The 20701-nt window shown below is 40.5% G+C and overlaps 1 protein-coding gene across 6 annotated transcripts in view; it reads right to left on the minus strand.

Annotated features, from left to right (window-relative positions):
* Window positions 1–324: 324 nt before the first annotated feature.
* SCAI (suppressor of cancer cell invasion) overlaps window positions 325–20701 on the minus strand; it is a 38379-nt gene continuing 18002 nt past the window's right edge. For 5 of the 6 annotated variants that reach the window (XM_057408969.1, XM_057408970.1, XM_057408971.1 and 2 more), the window contains 14 exons: window positions 20105–20191; window positions 19444–19542; window positions 18041–18137; window positions 16399–16497; window positions 15155–15307; window positions 14230–14331; window positions 13956–14057; window positions 12295–12373; window positions 10216–10315; window positions 9663–9744; window positions 5143–5215; window positions 3692–3865; window positions 3397–3497; window positions 325–2387 (listed from right to left, as the gene is read on the minus strand). In XM_057408969.1, coding sequence (XP_057264952.1) covers window positions 2238–2387; window positions 3397–3497; window positions 3692–3865; window positions 5143–5215; window positions 9663–9744; window positions 10216–10315; window positions 12295–12373; window positions 13956–14057; window positions 14230–14331; window positions 15155–15307; window positions 16399–16497; window positions 18041–18137; window positions 19444–19542; window positions 20105–20191 — 1498 coding nt within the window. In that variant the 3' untranslated portion in view covers window positions 325–2237. The remainder of the gene's footprint in view (window positions 2388–3396; window positions 3498–3691; window positions 3866–5142; window positions 5216–9662; window positions 9745–10215; window positions 10316–12294; window positions 12374–13955; window positions 14058–14229; window positions 14332–15154; window positions 15308–16398; window positions 16498–18040; window positions 18138–19443; window positions 19543–20104; window positions 20192–20701) is intronic. The other variant, XM_057408968.1, reaches the window with a different exon arrangement.

Consider the following 20701-nt stretch of genomic DNA (forward strand, 5'->3'; position numbering starts at 1 on the left):
TTCTACATACATTCCCAAGTAACTGGGGACCTCCTACCACGAAGAAAGATCAGCTTCACAGTTAAGAATACATGAATCTTATCACTGCAATACATACAGTATTATCAATGCAATACATATTACCCATTCCCCTGGGTAATAACTAAGGCCTGTACCTAAATGAGCTATGAATCACTTCATGGTCCAAGAGTAAGTCCCCGGAAACAGCAAATTACAATGGCAGAAGAGCCATAACCTTTACTACAACCACAAATGATCTGCAACACAGTGTGGAATACACCCAAAGTGGCGTATGTGTGTATATATAAATTTTGTATATAGACATTGCAGTGTTTCATTCTTTTTAATACATATACAAGTACCTATACATATATACATATTTACAATTTACACCAGCCAGTAAATGTATGAGTATTGTACATATACACACAAACGCCTAGAACACACATGCACACACACAAACATACACTCTTCAAAATAAACTCCACATCCCAGGTAATGAAGTCCTGCCATAGTCCAAAGAAGAGCAGCACCAAGTGGTGGGGGCTCAATATACCAGCTTCGAGAGTGCTTAGAACGAACACGAGCATTCACAGGATATTTTACATTTGGGAAATTAAAGAATGGATGACAAAAGCTTCAGCCCAGCTACAAAGATCCTTCATGCAAACTCCCCAGCTACACTCCAGCAATTCTTGCTGTTCCACACTGTGCTTTCCTCAGCTGAATGGGGTCCACCAGTGCCCTTCACTATTCCGGCTGACTAGATTGTACCTTGTGCTATGGCATTGCAAACAGGCCTACCAACAAATTCTGCACTTTTCCACCTAAAAAGAGAGGCATGGCTGGGGTTCAACAGAAAAGCACTGATCAGACTTGCCCTTTCACTTCTCTTCTAGCAGCCCACGGAACAGTGACAACAGACTTTTTCATTTAATAGTTTAAAATATTTCCCTTTCCTTCTCCTTGCTCACACCTTCACTGTCAGGAGTTGCAAGAGGTCCTCTAGCTCTGCAAGGCAGGCAGCACAGTGCAAATGTCAGCAAGCACTTTCCTATCAGTCAAAACAGCCTTCTCCAGCCACTGTACAGAGCATACCCAAACTGAGCATCACAGGCTTAGGGAGTGCTGCCACTCATCATTACAGCCCCTCCGTCTGGTTCAGAGACAGGACTGAGATGCAAGGGCGGGCATGCAAAACATTAATAGGGCTTTAAGGCAGCACCCACTTTGTTTAACCTGCAAGAGGAGCATCAGCATCTCTCCTGTGGCACAGGGATCCAACACAAATGGGTCAGGTAAACAAGCAATAGGAAGGGCTCATGTTTGCACTGTATGGGACATTCCTTCAGCTCCTATGAGGTGCTGGTAACACTGGGGGAGCCACACATTCCATCCATATACTGAAAGGAGGGATACACCTGCTGGAAATGTAAGAATTTCTATCTAACACCTCAAAATGAAGAATGGCCCCTCCGCTTGGAAAACTCTGGCAGCAATACAAATAGCAAGATGACCCATATACAGTGAGAAATGAGGGTTAGCTTTCTTGGGTAGTAATCTGTTAATCTGCTAACCACCTGTCAGTGAAGTGGAGTGGAAATTGTGTTCTTGGTCAGCAGTACAAAGTTCATATATAAAATTGCTGTGTCAAATTTATAGGGAGCATTATGTATCTTTACAACACTGCTCCAAATGCAATTTAATTGTCCACAGTTTTGTCTACTCACTTGCCTAAGACTGAAAAAATATATTTGTTATGAAGGACTCATTTTATTGCTATTGTTGGTCTGCACTGTGTGGTTCCATCTTTACCATTTCAAATCCAGACTCTTTGGGGATAAAATATTGGTTTTCTATTGATTTTTTTCTTCCCAATTTCTTAAAATTGTATAAAAATAAAGGATTTCCACAAATGTGGCCTAAAGGTAACCAATAATACTTCTATGCTTAGGATCAGCTGTTGGAAATGTGGTTGACAGCCACAAGACCAGAAATAAACCTCTACTGATTCTTTAGTTTAACATTTAAAAGACATGAAAACTTCTGCTTATAAAATTGACCCCATACAGAATGGAACAGCTAAAACTAACAGCTGTCTATTATTACTCCTTAAAATAATGGTCCTAAATTGAAAAATAAAATCAAGTACTTCCTTTTTATGATTTTCACATTATAAAACCGCACCATTCAAAATCTGTGGCCAGGGAAACCCCTTTGCAGTAAGACAGTTTCTTTTAATAGTCATCGAGGGTGTTTTCCAGGAAAACATTCCTAACATCCAGTATGGAAGCCAGCTCCAAAATGTGCTTTTGGAGGTGAGGGTTCTCCACCGTTTCATCTCTTGGCAGCTGAGGGTAAGATTCTGGATAGTTTCGAGTCTCCTGCTAGATGACAGTGAAAACAAAGAGAATCAGACATTCAAGCCATGTTTAGCATGCCAGATAAAGAGAAAAGACTCCAGCATTCTCAGTTTTTCCTTTCCATTGACTCAGAGATGTCATAGTGGCAATTCAAATGACTATTCCTCTAAGATGGTTAATAATATGTTCACAGAAGCCTTGCAAGGAAGAAAACACCACAAAAGACAAAATGACTTCACATATACTTACCTCCTAGACTGGAGTTTATTTCTTGAGATTATAGACATCTAAATGAATCTCCAGTGGGAGATTCATCTCATCCTAAACCAAATATCTAAGACACTGGGGGCAAATCTATCTCCACTATCAGAAGACCTGCTTCTTTTCCCTGTATCAAAGTCCAGGTAGCAACCTTAGGTTTGGAAAGCTACTAGATGTCTGCAGTTAGACAAGATGAATACTGTACCTTTCTGTGCTTCAACTTCCATTTCTTTTCTGTACTGTTTAAAATGGAGTAGGCAGTTTATGTGCCAACACTCATATATAAAATAGTGTAGATCCAGAAGCAGTCTTCACTGTTGGCACAGCATTAACCAACACGGAGGGGAAATACCATCTTCCTGTTTAGCTTATTTATTTACACTTCAAAGACCTTTCTAAATCCATTCACACTAGAAAACATTCAAGCAATAACATTCCACTCCACTTCCTCTTATATTCCTGTTCTACACATTTTTAGTTGTGTAGAAATAATAATCTTGAATTATTGAGAGGCACTTTTCTAGCACATAAAGCTGTTCAGAGTGACATAAATGAATTAGAGTGAGCCTGCTACTTCTGTAGAAGAGTAAGACTTCAGCAAGTCATAGGCTTTTAAAGAGATACAAAAGCACAGATTCATAGGCATGTGGGCAACAGTTATCCTTCTGATGTCACAGTGATATGCTTAGCCCTAAGACCCTTCCATCCTGAGGCAGTGCAGTTCTACATGCACTGGATTGTTGTTCTCAAAGGGACAGATATCCCTGCATACCCGGAAAATTTTGTGCATCCTCATAGTAGCCGAACAGAAGATAAATCTTGTTAGAAGCAGGCGAAGAAATTCATCTCCAAAAAACTGAAGAAAGGACTGATCTGTAGAGAAGACAAAGAAAAAAAAAAATCAGCTTCAAAATGCTTAAAAAAATAAATTCAAAAAAGAAAAATAAAAAAAAAGAGAGAGACTTAGGGGAAACCACTACAAATTCACATGCATTCCCCTTATTCCCTATTCTGTCCCTTGGAAAAGCAGAGCAAGGAAAACCAGCATGTGCTTAAGCAGCAGGTACCTATGGATCGGGAGTGGGTCAGCAGCTGGGCAATATCTCTGTTGATTTTCCTAAGGTAATCTTGACACTTCTCCCACAGTCCTCTGCGCATGCTTGATAATCCAGAGACAAACAGGAATGCCATTAAAGGATTGTTCAGAAAGAGTGTGAAGAGGCTGCCCCGCTGGGACTGATCTAAAAGAAATAAAGTAAATCAACAGACAAAGAGATACATTTGGCACATGAAACAGAAAAGCTGTCCCTGCCACAGAATGAAGTCGCTCACCCACTAAATGCTGTAACAGAGGAGCTACGCCTTTGTGTTAGCTACACCTTCTCCCCTCTTGTGGCAGATCTGCTCTCAAGATGATGCAGTGACTGGCAATAAAGGCTTACTGGAGAGATGCGTTCACACCAAGAGAAATGAGCTTTTTCTTGTGAATTGTGGGAGGCCTGTGTGTTCAGTTTGAGCACACAACTTGAACACAATAATTGAAACAACTGATAGAAAATACTGATTATAAACCCTAGAGAGAAGTTATTAGATATGGGGCATTCTTATTCCATTCAAAAACACAGGCAGTTGAACCTATAGACACCCTCCACAGCTGACACACTTGCCCTTTTGTTGGGCATCACAGTATCCTAAAGCTCATTTACTCCATGCACTTCAACATGTTACACAGGGGTCCAAGCTTCACCTCAATCAACCAGAAAGTCAAAAAGGCAATGTACACAAGAGCATGTGCCCTAACAGAAAGGCCACCTCCACCTCAGCAAGGATTACTGACTTGTTTTGGTGTATCTTTTTCAGGACTTGGTTACGCAGCATGTTGGTTTTGGGCTGGCTTGTTTGGGGTTATTTCATTACTAGAGTGCTTATTTTCTACTTAATTTTCAGCTAAATAACAGGAATCGTTTCAAAACAAATGAGAAGCTTCTACTTCTTGCATGTTCTCTCATGATGCTGGCTGAAAGAGGCTAGGTCTTTGTGATGGATAACCACCTTAACATGGCAAATTTCAGTTGGAAAGTCTGGAATGATTTATGTTTTATAGTAGTCACAAAGACTTAAGAATATAATGTTTCATTGCCTGTTCCTACTATAAATGCACCTTCTCAGGGCATACAACGCCACTGACTTTGCTCACCTTCTGGGACTAACAGAGCTACCCAAAGTGCTAATAACCATGATAATCACCCCAGCACTGGGCTGGCAATTTTCTAAGTCTCCATGTAGAGGAGGCTTTGTCTCCCAGCCCTTGCTGAAACCATCTGTAGAAATATCATTGTTAGGATGAATTATTTGCCATAAACAGTAGCTAAACTTTATCATATTACTTCAGGGAACGTTAATCTGATTTAGTGATTACATAGTGATGAAAAGCTATCTTTTCCTGAAGGATCTAAGTTATGTTTGTTTGGGATAGATATATGATGAAAATTGTTATGAAACACAATACTGCACGTACCTTGTAGTGCTTTTGGGTACGCTGTTGGAGAAAGCAAGCACACCAATGGTTGTCCAAAAAGGTTTGTGAAATTCTGTAACAGATAAGAATTTTGAAGTATTGATGGTCATTTTGTTTCTGAATATTCAAGAAGGTTAAGGGTACAAACACAGACTATTAATGACAGTGAAGACATTAATGCCCGTCACACATCTCAGTATCAGCAGTAAGGTTAAGTTGATTTACTCATAAATCACAGCACAGAAAGAACATAACCCATTACATTTTGAAGGAACTGCAGTTCCCTCATTTCACTGCCACTGACAGCAGACACTAATTTCATGGAAATATGGCTTTCCATAGTAATATTACTTGGAAAAGAAAGAAAAATAAATCATGTTCTGCAGTAGAAATGAAAGCCACTGGCTTTCAGGTCGAACTACATCTAGCATATTTCCTCAATACCAACTGAACTATCCACAGTAATTTCTTTCCCCTTTTCTTTCTAGCAGGGAGGAACTGTGTCTGATGAAACACAAGAGCCCAGTGGTGAAATGTTTTATAATAAATTTCCTTTAAAGCAAGTATGTCATAACCTTAACATCTGCTCTACTGAACCCTCATTTCACCGTACTCATTTCATGCACCTTCCACCAGCACCTTAGACACTGCACAAGAATTTCTCCAGAACCCTCAAAGACACCATTGTCCAGTTTCACCTACATTGACCTGATACAGTCCTACTGTGTATCTGTCTGGTAGGTATCCTGATTGGTAGTAATTACCACCAAGAAAACAAGACATTCACTTACACAACCTCATCAGCTGTCGTATGTCTCTCACTGAAAGGCCTTTCCTAAAACTGAAGGCTTGCAAAGCCATAGCAAATGTAAATGATCATGTTCGCATCCTGCTAGAGCACACATGCAAACCATGCATCCAGAGCACATAAGCGAGCACACGTCTCAGATCATGTTCTTAAAACTTGCAAGTTGTAAATGCAAGGTGTACATCACCAGAACTATTTGCTTGTGTAGAGTCATTAAAAAGCTAACTTTTTTATTCCTTCTGGCTTCTCCTTAATTCAAATGGAACTTTCCCATCCAGGCAGTGTACTGCAATTAAATTAGATTAAATTCATTCACTGAAACCAAGTCTGCTAACTACTAAAGACAGTAATCTACTCTAATCAAAACATTTCCTATATCTGACAGAGTGCTGACTAGTCCTAAACCCTCTTCTTTTTCATTAAGGGCCCAAGGGAGATCTGTAATGCTAGATACTAAGGTTTTTATCTAATGAAGAAAAAAAAGACTATTACCATGAAGACAGTAACTGCAGGGCAGCCCTGTAATTAGTAAAACTCTGCTACAGCAAAACACCCCAGGAGCCACTTCAGACAGTGCCAGCTTGAACTGAATACATTGAATACAGGCAGGTTACATGTACGCTTAGTATTCATGAGCAGACGCACGTGTGTAATCCTGCCTTCTATCACCGTTAGAGACCAAAGCAGACTTTGCATCAGTAAAAATGACAATGCAATTAAACCCTGTCTACAGCTATAAAGCAAAACCAAGGATCACTCATGTATGTCAGGAAAGGTATTACTCACTGACAGTATCTGAGATCATTTTAGAGTCTGCAGAGGTAAGTCAACATAGCTAGCAAGTCCTGCAAAGGGGAGAAACTACACAGTTTAACACAGAACGTTCTCTTTGGAAGACAACTGCTCATGCCAGTCGCTACATCTTAAGTTATAGATCCTGGAGAATAAAGCTCTCAAGCTTCCAGGTTCCTGTGTCAGCTCCTGCCCACACAACTGCCTACCACAGCCCAAGCAAACACCAGGATTCACTCATCACCCCCTCCTCTGCTCCTGGTTTCCACAGAAAACACTGTGGGCACACATGCAACAAAGACAGCCATGGCTTGGAGCAGAGGACAACAGGGTGCACCAGGAAAACCAGCCCTGCAGTCTAGATGCTGGTAAGAGCTCTAGATAAGGACCTGTCAGGGCATGGACAACTCCAAAAAGGGTAAAACACATTTCTGTTTCCAAATCAACTCTGGTTTACTTCAGTATTCAAGAGAACAGAAGCAATTCTGCTTTCTAAAATGCATTTCATGTACATCTCTTTCCAAAAAAAGAACTACCCATCAGCTCTGAAAGAAGTCACTTCACATGCAAGCTTTACTAAGCTGAGTATGTGCACCTCACCACTGACAAAGGCCTTGCATTCTTACTGGCTAGAGTTTTTGTCTTGGTTTAGATGTTTAAAGACTCTGCTTTTGACCACACTTGTAGACAGCCACAGCTACAGGAAGATACTGATTTAAAAATATTATTTCACCCACATACACAGTGGTAGCTTTCAAGAACACAGCCATATCCCATCTATATTTAAATGGAAGTGTTAAAAAAAAAAAATCAGGGCTTTAAGTAGATATGCTGGATTTGCAGTAATCTTCCACTTTCAGCTAAATATATAGGGGAGGAAGCTGTTCAAGTGCCGCTGATTTGACAAACTGGCAAGTTACTTCCTGGCAGGACTTGCTTTCACTCGTCACCATTTAAGCCCTCCAGAGAGAGGGAGAGGATGAGAATGCATGCAGGAGAGCAGGAATGGGCTGTGGAAAAGGATGTGTGAGCAGTTGCTGTTCCTGCCAGTACTGCTAGCGGTGACATTTAAATGTCAGGATAGTTACTGTCCTATTGGAACAGATCAGAGCAGCCATGCGGAAAAAAGTCGGTAAATGCAATGACTTCACCTTCGCACACTGTTGCACAGAACCTCTGTTTGTGCCACTGTTTGAGTCCCCAAAGCCTCTCACAACACACCCAGAGGGTAGTCACAAGACAACACTATTGGTATATTCTGGCAACAAGGAACCAAGCACATAAGCACGCACAGAATGATGACAGACAGGAATTTACGAGGACTAGAAAACCGAGATTGAGAGCTCTGCCATCTACCTTCAGCTGAAAACAAAACACCTAAACCCAGCCCCACACATCCATCTGCCTGGGCTCAGCAGCAATAAATTGTGAAGGTGAATGTGAGCTCTCAAATGCTGAATAGATCTTTTTAATAGGGGCCCATGCTCTTGGGTTTTTCCCCCCTGTTCCTTCTCTTTTTAGATTCTTCACAGTTGGGCCCACATGATTCTGATCTGGGTCAGAGCTCCTAGCAGCCACTTCCATAATCCTGTTCTGAAATACATCCAGAATTCACATTTCTATACTCCTTCCATACAGGCAGGTTTGGATTCCTCTCACACCAGCTGCTCAGTGTGCTTAACAGCTAGAGCACTGGCGTGCTTCACTTTGTACGTACTTCACATTCTCCTGATGGTCAGTTCACTGCAGAACAAGGAAAATAAATTCCTACCAAATCCTTATTTTCTCAGAAAGACAAGTAAATCATTCCAATTGTATCTGCCTCCCTTTAAGCAGGGACATGAATTTAATAAAAAGCAGATCTGCACCAAAATCTAGTGTGGTGAACTTAAGTGCAGTAGTATTTTAAAAGCTCTTTGACATGCATTACAGTACAACAAACCAAAAACCCTATAGAGAGGCCAGATCATTTTTAAGACTGTCAGGTAAAAGTTCCCTGGCTCAATATAGCACTATTCTGAATCATTCTGATCACAAATTTGGCACCTCTCGTTGGCTAACAAATGCCTTTAAAACAAATAACACAGACTCTGGATACTGAACAAGGACCAAGTTCATCTGGCCACTAGACGTCCCTATTCCTCCTCTGAAATTCAGCTGTGAATGTTCACTTTTCTCACTGCACATAATGGAGCTATAAAAAGGAAGGCAGAAGGAAGTGGCACTTTCCCCAGATACAGCACACTCTTAACATCCCATTCACAAATGAAATAAATGGTGAAATGTTATCCAGATTCAACTGGCAACTGAGACTGAAAATGCCAGCTTCTGTATTACCCAAATTGCAGATTCCCAAAGGTGATTTGGCATGGACTAATTCTACTCTAAGTCCATAGCACTCTAGAAGCAAGCTCAATGTCCAAGTATACACCACTCTACAGTAAGACTGGATGCTAATTTGAGTCTTGTTATTTCCTTGGTTCAGATACTTTTCAGACACTGACACCCTGAGTTTTATAAGATTGGGCTCAATGCTTTGACTCCTTTCTGTTCCTTAAAAGCAACTGAGTGTTGGATGACTGTAAAAAAGAAAAGCATATTAGTTATCTCCCTCCCCCACACACACACACCAAGATTTGTCTTTGGTATATAACAAAAATAAACCTCCCACCAGAGACCTTGGAAATCTTGAACCTTTTTTCCCTCCAGGAGGATTTATTACTTTCCAATGAGCGGCTGTTCATGTGCTTCTCCTTCTTGTTCCTATTCATAGGATCAGATCCTGACTAGCATGCACAACCTCAAAAGAAAAGAAAGACTGAATATAAACTGTTTAAAAAAATAGCCTGTTAAAAGTGTAAGCTAACTAGGGGTTGACACTGTATCCTGTCAGACCAGTACCTGCCTTCAAGAGCCTTACCTTATAGGCGACACTGTTTGAAGAGTCCACAATGATAAACAGGGGCTTTCTTGTGAAAGGGTAGAGATCTCCAGGGTGAAGACTGGAAAAAGAAAGTGATGCTTCACAGAGCACTAGAATTGCTGCAGAGCTGTGACACTGCACAAGGTTCTTAGACACGCAGCTGCCCATGTCCAGATACAAAGCAAGCAAATTCCCCAGGCCCCAGGTCCTCAGATATATCCTCAGAGAGTAACTGCAAAACTACTTTGGTGTTCTCTCTAGTATGGGCTGTTGGACTTCTTACTAGTCCTTTCCCAATAAGAGATGTTTTATCTTCTTGAGAAGTCATGCACCACTAATTTGAATAAAGAGTCTGGATTGTCACAGTAATACTTTTTGAGTGCTTAAATCATCATTTAGAGTTGGATATTAATTTCTAATTGTTTAACTTCAAGCTAATCTACATTATGATGTCTTACACCGAAGAATTTGAGTCCAAGAGGGTTTGAAGCTTTTTCTCTATTAAAGACAAACTCTTCTGATTTGCAGTTGCCACACGTATGAGACTTACCAGTGCATCTCCTTGTAAGATTGGTTTCGCTTGTGGATAGCATCCCCATTTATAATGTCCCGGTTGCTATTTGTCAGAACACCACCGAAATCATATGGACCTACACATGGCGAAAAAGAAAGCTCAAATTAGCACAGGCAACTCACCTCTGCTATGGATTTAATGATTACATGAAAGGCAGGAAGCAACCACAAATCCCAGAAAACTAAGTGAATCAGAACTACTGCAGTTGTAAGGAGGAGATGAAGGAACGTGGAAATTTTACTAACTACAGATTCAGTTTTATACATTTTTAGTAGTTTCAGCAGCTACCAAATAGAAGCACGCAATGCAACTTCATGACCTCTAATTTATTTATCAGCTATTTATCCATAAACATAGTACAAAAGATCCAAATATTGGTTCTTGTTGCACTACACAGCAAAACAGATTAAAACCCATTACACATTTCATATGGGAAAATCAATACCTTTGCAAAACTACTGTATGAGCTAGCATATTCTAAATTCAGAATCTCATAAAAAATGAGGCTAAGTCAATAACACCCCCCCCCCCCCCCAGACTCTCAGAACAGATATAATACTATCCATCTGCAGTTACAACACTGCAAAGGGGTAAGAGAGCTCAGAGAACGAATAAGCTTTCAGGGGTAAGCTAAAGAAATGCTCTGCTAAGTTTGCACAACTGAGCTACCCACTGTCTGGTGGAGAGCAAGGATGGAAGTAATGGCTATAAACAATATAAAATCCTATCAAGAAAGAAAAGGTGCTAGAGATACCAGAAAATACTTCAGCCATTGCTATGGGTATTAAGTGCCACTAACATTAGTAAAAAAAGCATTAGGATTTCTTCCTTCTGTTACACATTTGCAGAGTTGGTTGACCCTTGTGTGGCCACCAAATGCAGTATTTTCAGGTTTGGATACATAAGACACCTTTCCATTTAAGGGAAGCTTTGGGAACACAAAATCAGGAACAGAACATACATTAATTCAGCATGTTACAAATGTGATCTGTCAAACACAAATGGCTTACAGGCAGTAAATGGTGCAACTTGCAGCTGCTCTCCCTTTTAATAAGGTAGAACTTTTTTGGTCTGTGCAGGCTACACTACCTTATTAAAAGAATGCAGTTGTAATGGGATTCATTGAATGAAAAGTGAAGTCTGAGTATGCAGCTCTTCAGATGACAGAGCCTGGATGCCTCTGCAGTAAGCTGAAACAAAACATGCAGTGAAGGGGACATACCACAGGCTTTAAAGAACACTGTTTAGTCAGAGCCTAGCACCAAGTTGCAGCGAAAAGTAAAATGTTGAAAGCACTTAAAAAAAATCACTGCCACAATGCAGAGCTGACAGGGATTTTTTTTGTCTTTCAACATTTTGAGAGCTCTATAAATCATGCACTGGGATGGACAAGGCATGCATCTTATAAAGGAATGCAAGTCTCAAATAGATGAGGTGTGTACAATATTTAGGATGGTTTTTTTCCTCCTTAAATTATAGAAATAGATCTTTCGACTGCGTTTGTTCAGCCAACCAGTTTTCAGCTTTTAGTTTGCAGCTGCATCCAAATATTCTGCTAGGTTGCAAAGAACAGGAGGATGAAGTGAGGGGAATTGTCAGAAATCATGACAAGGGCTTGAATTGTCAGGTTAAGAAGCGTGCAAATAGAACAGTCCCTGCAGATGCTTCAGCCCTTTTACCACCCATCTCCTGCCCATATGTTCTTACAGTACTGGAGATTGGAAAGAATAACACAGTGCCATTCAGCCATTTTATTAACTTTGCACTGATGCATCAACTAAGCCATGTGGTCTTCAAAACTGGTGAAGCTTTTAATACTTCAGATGCATCAAAAACTGGGTATGTCCTTTGAAAAGGTTTCAGGTTAATGCACACTAATTAAAACACAGGGAACTATTGTTTGTGGAATAAAAAGACTATCTTACTAAGTAGACAGGAGAGTAAAATTGACTTGTCTTTTAAAAGGAGCTTTGTGACATCTTTCTTGGTCACTTGTCCTGGAACATAAAGAGAATTCAAGCCCTGTTCATGACAGGGAGCATTCCTTTATTGTACCTTCACTATCCGAACGACCTGATGGAAACACGCCCGTGGCCGACAAGTAAATCAGCAGAACACTGTTTGCAGGCAGCTCCTGAAATTCAGAGACAGAGAAGAGTGGCAAGGGAAGAAATGTGTAAGTTTATTTTAATATTCGATTATCACTTTCATAAATACACTGTCATTTAAGATTGAGCTACTCCTGCTTCTGGCTTCCCTTCACACTGGTCCCTTCCCTGCCACACACACACCTTCGAATAGGTGAATGCACAGACAAAAATGTGAACTGATGATATATTCATACTTTTTTTCTCCACAGTGGCCTCTAGGCTGATATCAGAGGCTCAAGTAGCACTAAAAAAAGCATCTGCTTTCACACAGACTTTTGCTGCCTAGCCAGATCTGACAGCTTTCCAAGATACGGAAAGCAAAAGCTGCCACAATCCATGCAGACCCTAACTCTCAAGCAACTCAGGGTCCTAAAGGAAGTTCTTTGTTTCCAAACACCCCAGAGTCTGCAACATCTGCCTCTTCCCCAGACCCTTCTCAGCTGGACAACAAGCACAACACATCCAGGTTTCTGGACAGACCTGTAAAAGAAATCTACTTTCCACCTTTCTAATGGGCTGCCTCCATGAGGAGACAGATGCTTTTAATTTCTGCAAAAGGCTGAGCAAGCAGGCACCCAAACTCTTAAGTATTAAGAGGAAGCACTTCCTTCACCTCACCAGCTGTTGCTTTACAGTTGTTTCCTGAAACAGACTAAAACTTGCTTCTTTATATGGATTCATGTGCTCTTTTTACTACTAAATCCCAAGTTGCTGACTTGTACAGTCATAATTAAGCATAATGAGCCCAGCAACTTTAATGAATTTAAATAACCGAAGTAACTGTACTAAAGTCTACAAATATACAGATTATTTACATGGAAGAGAGCAGTGGGTAACAAAGGAAGATGGTCAGATAAAAACATAGCATGTACAGGAGAGAGATATAATTTGAATGGGATACAGAACTGAGACCTACCAGGTACACAGTGCTTAAGAGCATCAATTTCTTGGCATACTTCCCTGATTTTGGATTGCTTGGCACAACATGAAGTAGGAGAATACTCTTAGGATTCTTCTGTTTTCCAAATCTCTTACCTCAATAAATATTTCCTATATGATATATATAGGAAACACTTATTTTTTCATATATATGTCTGTATCTATAAATGTCTTTATATATAATGTGCGTACCTACACACACACTCAGATAAAATTACTGCAACTATTACATTACATCACACTACTTAAGGCTTTCCATAGTACTGCCATGCACCATGTTGGATCCTGGATAGCCACTACTAAAGCTGCTTGCAGAGCTGTTGTTCAGGCTTCACTTTGAAGGTGGCTGTATTGTAGCTATGATACAACTGCTGTGTAACAGCAAGCTGGGTTTCTGTTGTAAAATGATTTTTTCCCTCTCCCTTCACAGCAGTCAATGGATTTGTCTTTATTATACAAATTACACAGATCTATAATATTTCCAACCCCTCTGAAGAACATATTGAACATTTTAAGAAGGCTTCATTATCCTGAAGTATAAAGGATTATCTCAGCCACATTTTATTCAGCGTCACATACCATTCTGGGTATTGTTCTATTACAAATAAATTCACTGATTTCACAAACCTTAAATGATGCTGCTAAAAATGTATACAGCTGGCTGAAAGTTGGTTTATAAAGTAGGTATTTATGGGGGTTTTCCCGCCTGGCTGGTTTCTCCGTTGATTCCTGTTAGAAACAACAAACAAGACAAAGAACCCAACAACCATACATTACAAAGCAGTTTCATAACCCTCTATATTTCTATTCGTTATAATAAACAAACTAAATAAATAAATAAGCAAACAAAAAAAGGCCAATTCAGGTCTGTGACCAGGTTCATCACTGAAATAGAACTTACCTGCATTCCAGGTTTGTTCATTTGTGATGCTAAATTCATTGGTTCCCTTTCAAGTGCTTGTAGCATTCGGAACATATCAATTGTTAATTCACTGAACTTGACCTGCAAAAGATCAAAGAGTTTATTCTGCCAGATACAGATTAAACAGCATTTCTTTGGAATTACCCAGGTAAGAGATTCAACCGCACACCAGACCATTTATGTCTCTTGAGGACCTGTCAGTGTCATTTTTAACTCTCTAAAGACCCATGAATGACTTTTAGAAGAACTCACAGAAGACAAAGGCTATTACTGGTCTACCAGGACAGTTCACTTGTGTGCAGACCCCTCACTTTGCAAATTACAGACTTTTCTGGGGTATTTCCAGATCAAGTGCTGAAACCACTATGTACTGTGAATTTAGACAAAATCTGAGAATGATTCACAAACTGCAGTTTAGATACAACTCCCTTGCTTACCTGAAAAAAGAGCTCAGGGAGAGGTCATGAAGTCTGTACAACTTCACTATCATAATCTAAAAAGCAAGATCTTGAACGTCTTTTGAAAGCAGCTTCCTGTTGCAACAGGCTGGAGTATGCCATGTGAAAGTCTAGGTCAGGCTTTTTCTAGCCACATGCCAGAGGCCTCTTGTGTTTGAATGTTATTAAGAAACATCCAGTGTGTGAAAATCAATAGTACCTACTTTAATTAATCTGATGAATATAAGCAATAGGAGGTCAGTACCACAGGTTTAATAACTAATACCCAATTTTTAACTCTTCTTTTTGAGAACCTCTTCTTCTTGGTGTCACTGCACGCATCACTATCAAAATATTCTCATGTTTGCCCCTCTTGGAAACTCTGTTGTATGATCAGAAGAGGTTTCGCATGGGAAAAGATTCTGAACTCCAGAGATACAAACCCAAGCCCCCAGAATTTCTTTTACCTGGTTGTTGCAGTTCCCAATAATGAGCGCATCCGCAAGAGCAAGCTGTCCCACTATCATTCCCTGCTCTAGCAACGGAGCTCCTGTTTCAGAAAGCCTGTTAGAGGTGATTACAATGGTGTTGTCATCATTTAAAACCATGACAGGGTCTGCCTAAAAAAAGCAACCAGAATAAATCAGGAATTCAAGAAAACGTCCAGATTTGCAGTCAGAGAGAAGTCCAAAGGGCTCGTCACTTACAGTAAATGTTTCATAACTGAGGCAGACCTTTAAAATTAATTTGCCATACATATACTTGTATGCAGGTAATAGAGCAATGCCTTACCACCTGGAAAAGCAACAGCTCTAAGGGACTGCAACCAAATACATGGTACAAGCACATGAAGGTACAGCAAAGAGAAAAACATACTTCCCCAAATGACACAAACTCTGCTTCAGCTTTTCCATACCCAAGGAACCAAATGTCATCAACAGCCTTACAAATTCACACAGAGCAAACAAACCATTCCTAATACAGAAGGACCCTGCACTATTTACTTTGCCTTCCCTTCCTAGAAATAAATAGCAAAGGAGATGAGCAAATGGTAATGCTGCCATCCACTCTGGCAATATTTAAACAAATCCTCGTGTTACACACTGACATCTGGTACAAAAGGAGGGAAGTGGAACACTGTCTCATTTAACAGAATAAAAAAGATATTTTTCTTTTAATAAACTTTAGAAGTTGGTCACGTTACAACTATGCTAAGAACCTATCAGTTAACTGCCATGCTTACACCCTATTTTCCACTATATACTGCTTATGATTTGCCAGCACAATAGACCAGTACTCCAACAAAATACACTTTGAAACACAATCAAAACATCAACAGATTGGATTGGCTTCCACAACAACAGAACCAGAGCTGGCAGCCTCTCCGAAGTATTGGCCATGATAACTGCTGTGCTTCCAATTCCACCATGATCTGAACACCAAGAGCAAAACCAGTAAGGTGACCAAGTGCTTCTCAGCTTCACGCTTCTGCCTTCAATACGTTACATGACCAGGTCTGATTCTTCACTTTAACATCTGTCACTCTTCCACTACTGTGCACACATCTCTGTGGTTAAATTGGAGAGGAATACTGTCCCTGCACGTGGCACATCTGCTTACCACACAGAGGTGGTGATACAGGAACACTCTGGTGAACAAGCCAGCAGATTTCAGTTTTAAGCTAACAACTAAAAGGGAATGGTATTCTAACCTCAATAAAAGCTGCCACCTCCTGAAGAACCAGGTTCCACTCCACCTGATCTTCAGTATTAAAGCGATGAGTGTAGTCTTCAATTTCATCTGACAGCTCCTGATGTAAAAAAGTTCAAAGACAGTCACAGTCATTTCTGAAACCGAGAGCTTAACAGGCAGTCAGTAACTTTACAATTTGGTTAGCTGTGCTGGCCTTTAATAAAGAAAAAAGTAATTACTTGAGAACATATGCAGCACATTTATGACTAACATGCCAGCCAAAACGCGCTCTTTAGGAGACAGAATGACAATGTTACGCTGAGTTTTGGCAATGCAAAGTGTCTTTTACGTAGGTCCAAATGCAAATATAACTATCCCACTCACATACAGCTATGTCACTGGTTATTACCATAAGCTATGGATACCAAGGACTTGAATTTCAGCTTACAAGTAACTTTAAATACACTGAGAAAGTGAATGGTATGGCTTTTTTAGCTGCTGCTAAGCTAAGCTAGCAGTTCAAGTAAGCTTAGACACTGAGACAGTAATGCAACCTACACAAAACTGTCAATACCAGAAGCTGCTTGCAGCAAGGTTGTTAGGGAGGTTTGGGAAGCATATGCTGCCAGGAGAAGCATTACAGATCGCGAGTTGGAAGGGACCCATAAGGATTAACAAGTCCAACTCCCTGGCTCCTCGCAGGACCATCTAACACTACACCAAACATGAGCACACTGCCTGCCATCCTCAGGCTCAGAGGCTTTCAGCTACAGACACCAGCTTGTACTGGGAAGAGGCCGGGGTTCATTTGTTGTCATTAAAGGGTATCTCCCTATCTAGCCTGCATCTACTGGAATATATTTACTTGGTTTTCAAACAGTGCTATCAAATCATCTTGATTGAAGTGTCATTATTAAATGTCTGATTCACAGAATCGCTGTGTTGGATGCCACATATACTAGAAAAGCAGTGATCAGCTTTAGCCTGCACTCTATTTGTTGCACCTAAAGACTTGTGTTTGTTGGCATTCAGAGCTTTACTCCCATAACAGAGGCATATGCAGATCCAGCCTCTCCAATTTCATAGCATTATCTACATCATTTGGCAAAGTTTAATTTTGGTGGGTCTCTGGAAGGTGTAAAATGTATTCAGGATGTGTTCTAGACATAGGATTGAGAGATCTCAGTTTGGAAGGGAAGAGAAATGAGCACAACATCAAGCTAAGAGACGCTGGCTTTCCAAGTAACAGTGTGACATGGAGACTTGCTGGGGAAGATTCCACCAGGGTCTTAAATCCCCTACAGGAATGAAATGTACTCAGAGTTATCAGATGATCCCCAAATTCTCAGATTAATAACATGCATTTTACAATTTATTCCTAATATATACATTTGTAAAGCTTTTCTCTAGCCAAATGGTGACATCATACTGAATCTTTCCATAGCTCTAGCCATGTTATTCCTTCCTTCTGTGGCATCCAACAGCACAATCCATTAAATAAGGAGAAAAAAAAAAACAGAAAAGCTACACTGCAACAGCAGCTATTATCATATATCTAATGAGTGATATTTCAACTGAAACAGACTATATTATGGATTCCTTAGTAACAAGAAGAGCCATCAACCTCCCCCCCTTAGCACTTTTATCCTCATTTTACATACCTTTACAAGGTCCTTTACAACATCCATTTTGTTGAGCAAGAGACAAACCACTATAAACCTTGCATAGTAACGCAGCTTCTTAACCACTAATTCAGGCCTAAACACAACAACAAAAACACCACAGCCAAATTTGAGATTAAAAGAGAACACAGGTAGGCAGCAGGGGTAAGGAAGAGGAAGAGTTTAAGACCAGAGCAAGGCTGAACACTCTGCAGATTAAGAGTTCTAACTGAATTCATGTGAAGATCAATAGCTACCTGGCTGTGATGAGGTTTACTTAAAATTGAGTACAGGGACATAAAACATACACCAAGAAAGCCACAGCCTCCCCCTTTCCCACAGTCTCCTTACATGAGAACAGGCATGGGAGTCAGATATAACCGCTGGCTCTTCAAACCTTTTGTCAGTTCATGGGCACTATCTGACCCCAGTGCACCACATGATAATCACAGCTGGCTCAGTTCACCCACATGCGACAACTTAAGAGATCTGCAAGTCAGCACAGCCCATAATTACTCATCCATTTCTAAAACCTTCTGACAGCATCTAGAAACACGTTTGGTCAATCCTACCTTGACTGAAACAGCTCAAGCACTCAGACTGAAACTGAGAGATTTTTAAGAGAGAAGATAATAGGATCAACAGGTATCAGAACAGAACAGGGAAACTTTCATCTTACTGTGGCACACAAGTGTGTTTAGACATGAGCAAGACTAAAGACGTGCAGTTAGCTGAAGTCCAGAGATCCTTGAATCCTTGGTAGGAAGCTCCTTAACTAACCTTCTGTATTTATCTTCATGATGACTTCAGATCATTTCTTCTTTAATGAGGGAACTCAAGTTTACTGGCTAAAATGCAAGATCAGGATCCAGAACTGAGTTATCTACCTATTCTTATTTATATCTGCCTATATTCTTGGCAGGCAGCACATTTTTGTACACTCAAGTGTACCTTTCTCAGTATAGCATCTTAAAAGGAAGACGTTATGCCTCCTGAAGCTCTTGGACTTTGTCCCAGTCAGTTACAGAGGGCTATTGTACTGCAGTACTAACTGATGTTCCCCTGAAAAGCCTGATTAGAATCAAGAAGGTTCCTCTGCTACAGCACAACTGACCTATCTTCCAGTCACAGCATGCTACGTCCCAGCACTGACACTGTTCAGGATCCAAAATGACAACACTTTGGGGCTAACAGCTTTCTAGCCAGGACCAGATACCAGACTATTCCTCCAATCATCCAGCAAAGCTCTTTTTATACTGAGGTTTTTAATCATGGCAGGAGATTAAAAGAAACTTCCTTCAACAACACTGATTTTACTTCAGTTATACTCTCTCAGTTTAGTTATTTCCTGTTTCACACACCATTCTAGTCTTGAAAAAACAAAGGCATTAATTCAGGCTTACCTGTCTTCTTTGTTGACTTGGGAGTAGTATGACCTCTGCCTAATTGCTGAATAGAAGGAGAAAGCTTCATTGAGATAGCTGGTTTCTGACGTGCGCAAGCTGCAGAGGAAGAATCAGATTAGCTCACTGCTTCAGAAGGAAATCCACACCAAACCCACCCTTCTTGTGCATCAATGGCAAAACTCCCTCTTCAAGTGACATCATATGAAAGCCAGACACTCATCCTTTGTGCTGCTAGGAAGACAGGTTTCAGAGCTTGGATTCCACATCAGGTAACAATCAAATCTGCCTATCTTGTACCCATATGTACAGGTGACAGGTTAATTAAAAAGTTTACAGGAAGATTAAGCTCCCAGACTTGTAAATCACACTTTTGTATAACAGTAAAATGCAGTATGCGTGGGAGACTTAGAAACACTTTTGAGGTAGGAGACAAGTCCTTTGGCAGTATCAATATGACTAGCAGTGTGGCATCGGGCTTACAGGTGCCATTCTCTGCAGCACTCCCATGAGTCCCCAAGGGCCTTCTCATTCGGAAACAGGCATCATGACTCAACAGATATATTGATTTCTCCTGACTGAATATCCAAGTGTTTGCCATGGAACTGCCACAAACACTACACTGCCCCTACTGAAACCTTTTCTATGCGTGCTTACTTACTAATAATGGTAATAGAGCTGCCCAATCTTGGAAGCAATTTCCCCAATTTGCCACCGCTTCAACCCATACCGATTGTCCAATATTTGTCTATTTTGCAAGAGAGAAAAGAAAGATTATAAGACATTCCAGAATGTCTCAGAACATCAGACAAGACAAAGATCCATCGTATGGACAAATTCAGCCTTCATTAGTGGTATAGCATTCCCAGTAGCAGCCCCTCATGGAGCCAACAGCACCGCATACACACACCAGAGCAAGGACCACTTATCTTACATAAACTTGCAAGAGGTAGACATAAGTATGTTGCACAAAATACACACAACAAAAGGTCACAACTTCCCAGGAGAACACTCAGACTACGCAGCCAATGTAAGGTGTGAAAGATCAGAGCCCACGCTGCAGCAGGATGCTTCACACCATTCCAGATGGGTTCTGCGCTGCAGAAACTTCTCCTTGGTAATACATTAAAGCAACATGCATTCAAGTACAGCAAAGGGTTTCATTATAAAGTCACACTGAAAATTCTGCAACATTTTAATTCATTAGACAGTGAGTGCTACAGGAAGTGACTATTCTCTCCCTTCATGCTTGAATAAC

The sequence above is a fragment of the Pezoporus wallicus genome, unplaced genomic scaffold, assembly GCF_028554395.1.
Source record: "Pezoporus wallicus isolate ANWC-B61680 ecotype Strahan unplaced genomic scaffold, APGP_CSIRO_Pwel_v1 contig_8341, whole genome shotgun sequence".
Lineage (NCBI taxonomy): Eukaryota > Metazoa > Chordata > Aves > Psittaciformes > Psittacidae > Pezoporus > Pezoporus wallicus.